Here is a 9,018-nt window from a genome sequence, read left to right on the forward strand (position 1 = left end):
ATCATGTAAATCAGTTTGGTTTTGCAACACAAAGGAATTTATATTTTTAGCATGGTGGAAGAGAATTTTCAGAAATTTATGTAATCTTTTTCCTTTGGGTGGTAAGATTAATTCTTGTCTCCCTGAGGAATATGGAAAATAATCAGATTTTATGGGCTTAAATAATATTTTTAAATTGTAAATGGGATTTTTTTATTCACCCAGGCACTAATTACAACAAGCATGCACATTTTGGTGCATTCAAGAATGGAAAATCAGAATAGCAGCATTCTTCTGGTGGGTTTTGCTCCACTTAAAGACATGAACTACAGCCAGGAAAGCGATAGATGATATAATAAGCCAACTTTGAATCTACACCCCATCTCTTCACGGTTTAGACTAACTAAACTAAATACAAGGTGGTGCTCATCTTCAGGTAGAGTGAGCCTTGTAAATGAGGCATCACAGGTGCAGCTTTCTACCTAATGGAATGGGTAGAGATTTCCCACCATTACTTACTTTATTTTGGTAATAATATGCTGCATATTCAAGTCTTTTGTAGTTATTTTCACTCAAAATAGTTAACATTTTGATGCTTCTGGTGATTTTCATGGCTTCATTTTATATAATTATTTAATAAGTTAACTTCTACTAGAAACAGTTCATCTTATGCCTTCGAAACTGTTACATACTACTTAAAAAACAAAGTTGCTTGTTACTTGTTCTTTGTGTTTTAGGTGCAGCTCAGTGGAAGATGATGACAACCAGAAGACATGAGCTAAGGTTTCTGTTCTATAAAAGATTTAAAAAAATACTCCATTTAATTTTTGTCTAATTTTTTAGTTTTCAGCATTATGATTTGGGTCTCATTAATGTTTGGTACTTAGATTAGTAGTGCTATTGTGCTCATTTGTAAAGTGCTTGTTTTATCATGCTCTGGCTCTCCCCCATCTTCCCTTTCCTAAAATAAAAATAGTGGTCAAATTTAGTGATATATAATACTCTTGAATGGTGAACTTCCTTATATAAGCATGGTTTTTAAGTTTGGTTCCTAAGGATTACTAGGAAAACAGCAAACATCAAAATAGTTTACATAAAACGTAGTCTTTAGCTTTGGGTATCTTATCTCCTTGGCAAATGCAAAAGAATAGAAACTGGAATTTTAAGAACACTATTCAACTCCTATAATACACTATTCTCCAACTTGTCCTTTAGTAATTTTATTCTTTTTTTTTTATAAAATAGTTTATTGATTTTTTTACAGAGAGGAAGGGAGAGGGACAGAGAGTTAGAAAGATCGATGAGAGAGAAACATTGATCAGCTGCCCCCTGCACACTCCCCACTGGGGATGCGCCCGCAACCAAGGTACATGCCTTTGACCGAAATCGAACCTGGGACCCTTGGGTCTGCAGGCTGACGCTCTGTCCACTGAGCCAAACCGGTCAGGGCAGTAATTTTATTCTTAACAAGTGCTCCTCCAGACATGGTCTTAAAGTAGGCAAAATATTTAGAGCCATTGTCAGTTTTTCTTCTTAAGGGAAATGAGAAGTGATATAATTTTGATCTTTTATATTCCCAAATAAAGTATTCCTAGATTAATCTATTAAACAGGAACCCTGTAAACAGTCTATATAAATGACATTATTTGAATTTGTAATATTGCTGAGGAAGAAATTTGGAACTCTAAGACCTCTGTTGGATTGAGGTATTTAGTGAATAATCTTTTAAAAACCTGCATTCATGTTTCAGAGTAGCTATATAGTTTTCAAATATAATTATCTCATGAAGGATTTGCTTTATTACACACTTTATGGCAAAAATGATATCAAGTATATCAAGTGATTGTCAGACTTCAGGGCTCGTACATCTTAGGACATAACTCTCAAAGGTGTCATAGTTCTTTCTGTAGTTGGGGGAATAGTTGAGATTTTAAGGAAGCATATACATTTTGGACACAGTTCTAAATAAGGTCCTAGGTCAGTGATGGCGAACCTTTTGAGCTCGGCGTGTCAGCATTTTGAAAAACCCTAACTTAACTCTGGTGCCGTGTCACATATAGACATTTTTTGATATTTGCAACCATAGTAAAACAAAGACTTATATTTTTGATATTTGTTTTATATATTTAAATGCCATTTAACAAAGAAAAATCAACCAATAAAATGAGTGTCACCTCTGACACGTGTGTCATAGGTTCGCCATCACTGTCCTAGGTAGACCTTATTCTTGAAGGTTATCAGAAAGTAGGTTGGAATTTTGAGGCTTTGAAAGGATGAAGCATCTTGTCATAAATCTTAAAACCATCCAGTATTTTTATTTACCCTTAAATCTTCATTGCTAGCATCCTGTTTCATTCCACAATGCCTATCTCATTCCACTCTACTTTTTCTCAAAAATAATTTTATGTTTTAAAAGAATTTTTTACTTTTTACCATTATAATCACCACTTTTCCCCCTAACTAAAACAAATACTCAGGCCATTTTTATAATACGAAAATCTACGTTTTATGGCATGTGGTAGAGGCAGTGAAATGTAATGTTCTCAGATGTGTTCCATGACTGAGAACAAATACTATACTTAATCTATCATTTTGTAGCAGAACTTTAGCTGGCTAAGTAGAAATAAAATCTCTGAAATGAAACAAAGGAATCACATACCTGAAAAGTTATGCCAAGTAGTTACAGAATGCCCTTTTAAATGTTGGAGATAAGAAAGAAGCCAGTTATTCAAATGTGTAACCTCCTTCCCTTAGTTATAGTGACATTATTAAAATTGGGCTTCATAAAATGTTTCTTCATAGTATCCTAGTTCAGTTCAGATATTCAACATGAATTTTATCATTGTCTTAGATAGAAGGTCCTCCTTATAGAAATGTTCAGTACACATTCATCTGTGTTTTTCACATGTCAATAACACACTAAATTGAGTTTTAAAATGTTTTCCAGTTATTTTGATAGATATCATCATGGCATCTTTAATTGTTCTTTTCCTTCTATATGTAGGGTAAGGGACTGTTCTTCTGAAGAATCTTTCCATTTAGTGATCAAGATATGGAAGCTGAAATCTGAAAATACTCAGTATGCATTCTAATTGTTTGTGGTATCATTTGAATTGTAACATGCATTTTAGCAGCAATGTTCCCAATCAACATATTGGGGAAAATATAATAAAATATGCCACTTGTTACTATATTGTCTCCTGATTTTTTTCTTTGCTTGGTTATGTTAAGTTTTAAATTAAAGACACCATTTCTTACCTGATGTTTCTTAGGTGCTGTTTCACTGCTGGTCGCAGATGTGCTTCGAAAATTATTCTGTGCTAAAATATGATTGGGAACTGCCAGGTTAAATTAAAGTTAAATATTTACTTTAAAAGTTCTCAGAAGACATCTGATGTGCTATGTGAGTCTCAGTGATGAGGAAAGGTGTGGAAGAGAAGCTTACCAAACTACTCTGCAGAATCTGTCCTTTCACCGAACCTGCAGCTTGGAATCAGCCAATTTAGTATGATCAGCCTTTCAGACATCAAAACATTTTCTAAGCAACTAAGTGCAGAACATACACCAAAGGGAATTGTGTTCATATTTTCTTTTACATGTATTTTTAATTTGGCTTTCTTAGTAATAGAAGCATAATAAGCAATGAGATAACTCCCTTTCTGTAATGATTTAAATAAATTACTTTATTGCAGATGGGGATGCCTGACGCTTATCCTCAGTCTACTCACTCTTCATTTTCTTCTCTTAAGAAAATGTCTTCAATGTTTTAAAACAGTGAATAAAATATTTATGAGGTCCTGTGCATCTTTAACACATGCAAAGCAGGATTGGAGGTTGAAGGGCCGGTGTCTGGCTTTGTAGAATATACTTGACCACCAGGAGCTACCCGCCACCGAGAGGCCAGTAGACTAGTTTGGTTGAGCCTTGATTTTTAAAAGAAATGGGCTAAAAGGCAGTGGCTCTGGCTAGCCTTGTAAAGGCCCCGAGTGTAGTTTTCTACTTGGGCTGGCAGAAGATTAAGAGCTGTATAATTATCTAAAGTGGTTGACGAAGGCCATGAGATACTGTTTTTATTAGGGAAAGTAATTCAGAGTATTGGGTTGGGGAGGACATTGCTGCAAACCTTCAAGAGAAAAGCCATTTTCTACATGTGCTTTCTCTTAGTGATGAAAAAGAATTTCTCTGTTAAGATCCAAAAAGTTAAGTTTAGGTCTGGAGATCTAAACGTGGGAATTTATGAGCAAGCCAAGTTTTACATTTCCTGAACAGAATTATTTATTATATGTCTCTGTTACAAAGTTTTCCAAGTGTTTATTCAAAAATAATCATGAAAGTGTGTCTCAACAGGACTGGTAAATAGACAAATATTTGAATTTGTTTATAACTACATTCCCCTCATCCCATCACCCATGGTGAGTTTCTCTAAGTCGTATGTGTTGCCTATTTGAACCAAGTTGTTTCCCCCATCACCCTACAAAATGGACTTGAGGTGCCTACATGCACTTCCTACACACAACTTAGCCTCATTTTAGAGCTCAGTTTAAACGGAAAAAAGATTTCCTGGCGACTATATTTTTACTAAGTGATCATGATATTAAAATTATTTGTCTCTTTGCTTCATAATTGAAATCATCAATGCTGCTAATATATTTTAATGATCTGGAAGGTATTGCAGTAGCTCCTTTTATTTAGGTCTAATGACATCCTAGATCAGTGATGGCGAACCTTTTGAGCTCGGCGTGTCAGCATTTTGAAAAACCCTAACTTAACTCTGGTGCTGTGTCACATATAGACATTTTTTGATATTTGCAACCATAGTAAAACAAAGACATATTTTTGATATTTATTTTATATATTTAAATGCCATTTAACAAAGAAAAATCAACCAATAAAATAAGTTCGGGTGTCACCTCTGACACGTGTGTCATAGGTTCGCCATCACTGTCCTAGATAAAGTAGCCTGGTTGCTTCCAAAGAAAAATTTGCCCTTATCTTCCCTGTACACCTCCCTCCCTTCCCATCCCCAACATGCGCACGCACACGCACACGCACACAGTCCAAAGAATCAAAGCAGTCCTTTAGTGTATGATCAACTTCATGTAACTCCTGACAGACTGGTCTCTGATTACCACTGCCTCTAAAATGCTCCTCCCTACTCTCCTATAGAGAGTGGATTTAAACTATAGTTGCTCTCCTCAACATTTATTTGAATTATCCTTTTATTCATCTCATCTCTGCCACAAATATTCCATCTTATCTGGTGTGTGTGTGTGTGAGTGAGAATCCCTGACTGCCTTTGTGTGGGGTTTGGGGATGGGGAGAGGACTTTTACTTTTCATTTTTACCTTTGGGGGGTAATGTTTGGAGTTTCAATCGTGTGTGGCTTTATTTTAACATTTAAGAAAAACTAAACCATTCACTAAAACCAAAGCATCCCCCCCCCCCCCCCCAAAAAAAACTCTGAGCTAAGCATATTACATCAAGTTTTTCCTTTACAGTGTGTTTCAGAGTATGATCTGAGAACCACCTGCATTAAAATGATCTGGGATGTTTATTTTGTAGGTCCCAGGCCCCACTCCCAAAGATTCTGTTTTTGTAAGCCTGCAATTGAACTCTACTTTTTTGTGTTCCTGATTCTTAGGTACAGTAAGTGTCAATCCATAGTTTCCCTTTTTACCAGTTAATGAGTTAAGCTTTAGCTTAGTTTCAACTAGCCAGGGTTAAGACTTACAGCAACAAAGAGCCGGGGTCGGGGGTGGGGGGATTTCATTACATGAAATTCTGGCTTCTCTGTGGACAGTGACTTTTTTCCCATTTTTCCTTGGACATTTAAAAACTATTATATTTCAGTGGAAGAGGGTTGTTTCATGCCTAAACCTACAGTTAGGCCCCAAAAAGAATCAATCTTATTTTCAAATAAAAAGGGCGTGGGAAATGGAAAGTTTCTAAGAAGTCATAGGAGAACCATGAGGATCTTGTATATTAACAAAACAGCAACTTCCTTAGCATTTAATGGCCAAATACCCAAAGGATAGGTCAAAATAATAGAAGAGATTGTGGAGATGGGAAGGGAAAGAAAAAAAGATAACAGAGTGGGAAGAATTTTTTAAAATCACTGATAGAGATAACTAACTCTTACGTGTGTATAATAGAACACAAGGATAATTATAGCAACAAGTCAATTATGCAATTTATTGATGGAATTATACTGGGAAACAATTACAACAAAAGAACAATCTTTTGAGTAGAATAGTTTACTAAGCGAAACATTTTGAAACAACATGCAAAAGATTTTCCAATATGTCACCTTGGGTTGATACGTCACCAATCCCAGCAGTGATTTCCACAGGTTCTGCTCCATATCACATCAAGTAGTGTGTGTGTTTAATACCTGCATCTCGAAATGATGAATCATATTTTAGCTGGGCTTCTTGAAAGATTTGCTCATATAGAGATGTATGGGGGGAAATGTTATTTTTGCTCAATGGGTGAGCACTTACCCTTAGCTCTAAATGAAGGTGATAGACAGTTTAGATTCTGAATATAGAATGGCCTGTTCAATGCTATATGTTTTCGGTAAAGTTTCTTTTTGGTCCTTGGTGCCCTCATTTCTTCCCTCTGATTTTCAGAAAAAGACAGAGGTATAGGTGAAACTGGTATTAGAGACCTTGGTGGCAGACAGGGTCTTGTTGAGACCACTTTAACCAGTGATTGAGTTGACTGGGCAGTAGTAGCATTGGTTGAGAGTTCTTGGCATGGATTTAAAATGGAGCTTTGGGGATTTTTAAAGTCATCATAAGTTGCCACCAATTGTTTTGTTGTGGATGAACTTTTTAGCGATGGTGGTCTAGAATTCCATTTATATTTGCCAGCACTGCTCCAATTCCATTGTGAAGCATTTTGTTCAAGCTTGCAAGAAGCAGAATTCTTTTTCCTTTTTTCTCTAGTTTTATCTACACAAGTTGTCTGAAGACTTACAGAGTCAGAAAGTTTTGGCTGTCTCGTTTTGGGTATAGTTTTAGAGGAAAAGGGTCGTTCACTAACTGCTGGAGTACAGAAGGTAGTTTGTAATCTTGGCCTCTCTTTTTGTATAGTAGTATGTTGTAATCGTTCCATTTCTAATAAACGAGTTATCAAAGGTTCAATACAGCTTTCTGGAGATTCCACTGTTGCTTTCCAATTTTCAGATTTTGAGAGGGCTAATTTGTGCAAGTCCAGAGTATTGAAAGGAGGAGGGAGAAAATCAGGATATGGAAATACTTCACTTGGTTCTTCTGTGAAAGATTCTTCAACATTTTCTATTGTTTCTGGCTTTAAGTTCAGGTCCATCTTTTTAAAACAGCTGAGTAAAGTATCATTTGCTTTTTCATTTTCTGATAAATCACTTTCATCTGTTAAATTTTCTTCTACACTGCTGTTCCTATATTTCAAATTCCAAGTTGGAGCAGATAAAGTTTCACCATTCTTGTTTTCTACAGTTGAACATAAATTATTAAGAGAGTCATTTCTGTCCTTAAAAAAATCTCCATCAGCATAGGGCCAGCAGAGACCTAATGGCGTCAGCAGTTCAGAGTAAGAACCAACTTGCTTATCAGCTGGAGCACTTGTTAGTGAGTGGTTCAGAGTGAAGAGCCTTATGGGATTGTTGGTTGTATTAAAGCCAATTTCCATTGAAGGTTTTTTGAAATCCCTTAAAAATGATTTAATTAATGAATGGCTTGTTGACTATAATTAAAATGCTATTAAATGATAACATGTAACCTTTATCAAAGACTACTTAATGTTTAGTTCCCAATGGCATGTGCATATCTATCTAAACAGAAATATGCTAATTTTCAAATATGCTCTAATTATAAACTCTATACATTTTAAAAGAATTAAAATGTTAACTGGGCATCCCCTTGTGCATACACAGGTTATGAGATCATTGTAACCATTACAAATGGTTAACTGTGGCTATGAATGGCCATAGGTTAAAAGTGGCTAATTCTATCTGTTTGCCTGTGACTATATTGAATATGCAATTATGCTGTCTGAAAAGGAGGCTATATATAACTCAAACTGAAATTATAGTGAAATGTTTATTGACTCAGAATTAGATAAAAGGAGACTAAGAAATTAGTTAGGCTACTTAATAACGGATTCTACTTTAGCCATTATGGTTTTTAAAAATTATTCTAATAAAAAAAAAGAAAGCAAAGCAATGTCAATCAAACAAAAATTACCCCAGATATAGTTCATAGTAATTTTCATCTGATGGTGCTCTTTTGCTTTAGGAGTAAATACTTCCGGGTTTTATGTTAAATCGAAAACTGCAAAAAAGCCAGGCCATAGAATACTGAGTTTAGTTTGTAGTTAGTTTTTGTTAAAGCTTATTAGAGGAAAAACCAAGATGGCGGCATAGGTAAACACCGGAAATTGCTGCCTTGCACAACCACTTCAAAAATACAACTAAAAGATAAAACAAACATCATCCAGAACCACAGGAAGGCTGGCCGAGTGGAAATTCTACAACTAGAAGGAAAGAGAAAAGCACACAGACTCAGAGGAGGTGCGGAAGTAAAGTGCAGAGGTACGGAGGCGCACGTGGAAAGGGCTGGCAACTGAGGACGTGGTTGTCTTTTTCAATCGGGAGGGAGTCTCAAGCTCCCGACTGCTCTGAACTCCAGTTCCGGGCGAGTCTCTGGGAACCAGACTCATACTGGGAGAAACTGGACTGTCTGACATCGGTCGGAACTCGAGGGCGGCTTTCTCTCAGAGGTGCTTGCAGCGATTACCGGGACACTGAGACTCGGGGCCCCTTAGGGTAGGACTGAGGATCAGCCATAGCTGTTTGCTCCGCCCTGTTGATTCCCTGAGACCCCGCCCCACCCAAGCTGTGCACAGAGGCTTTTGCATATGAATGCCCTGGCCCTTTGCAATCTGAAAATTACCTAACAAACTGCAGCTGGGTCAGAGAGACCCAGAACTTCCAAAAGAAGGCCCAAGGCCCCACAGCAGCTTGCATTGCTTCACAGCTGGGCCTCATCTGGGCACCTC

General features: G+C 36.6%; 2 protein-coding genes across 9 annotated transcripts in view; one reads left to right on the forward strand and one right to left on the reverse strand.

Moving 5' to 3' along the window:
- PRPF4B (pre-mRNA processing factor 4B) overlaps nucleotides 1-3,170 on the forward strand; it is a 63,491-nt gene extending 60,321 nt beyond the window's left edge. For 3 of the 5 annotated variants that reach the window (XM_014542394.1, XM_014542397.1, XM_014542399.1), the window contains one exon: nucleotides 717-967. The gene's annotated coding sequence lies outside the window, so the exon portion shown is untranslated. Of the gene's footprint in view, nucleotides 1-204; nucleotides 277-716; nucleotides 968-2,983 lie in introns of those variants that run through there. The other 2 variants (XM_014542396.1, XM_014542395.1) reach the window with 2 other exon arrangements.
- A 2,984-nt stretch (nucleotides 3,171-6,154) lies between these two features.
- FAM217A (family with sequence similarity 217, member A) overlaps nucleotides 6,155-9,018 on the reverse strand; it is an 11,449-nt gene continuing 8,585 nt past the window's right edge. For all 4 annotated transcript variants that reach the window (XM_014542400.1, XM_005869638.2, XM_014542401.1 and 1 more), the window contains one exon: nucleotides 6,155-7,669. In XM_014542400.1, the coding sequence (XP_014397886.1) occupies nucleotides 6,451-7,669 (1,219 nt within the window). In that variant the 3' untranslated portion in view covers nucleotides 6,155-6,450. The remainder of the gene's footprint in view (nucleotides 7,670-9,018) is intronic.

The sequence above is a fragment of the Myotis brandtii genome, unplaced genomic scaffold (assembly GCF_000412655.1).
Source record: "Myotis brandtii unplaced genomic scaffold, ASM41265v1 scaffold300, whole genome shotgun sequence".
In the NCBI taxonomy this organism is placed as follows: domain Eukaryota; kingdom Metazoa; phylum Chordata; class Mammalia; order Chiroptera; family Vespertilionidae; genus Myotis; species Myotis brandtii.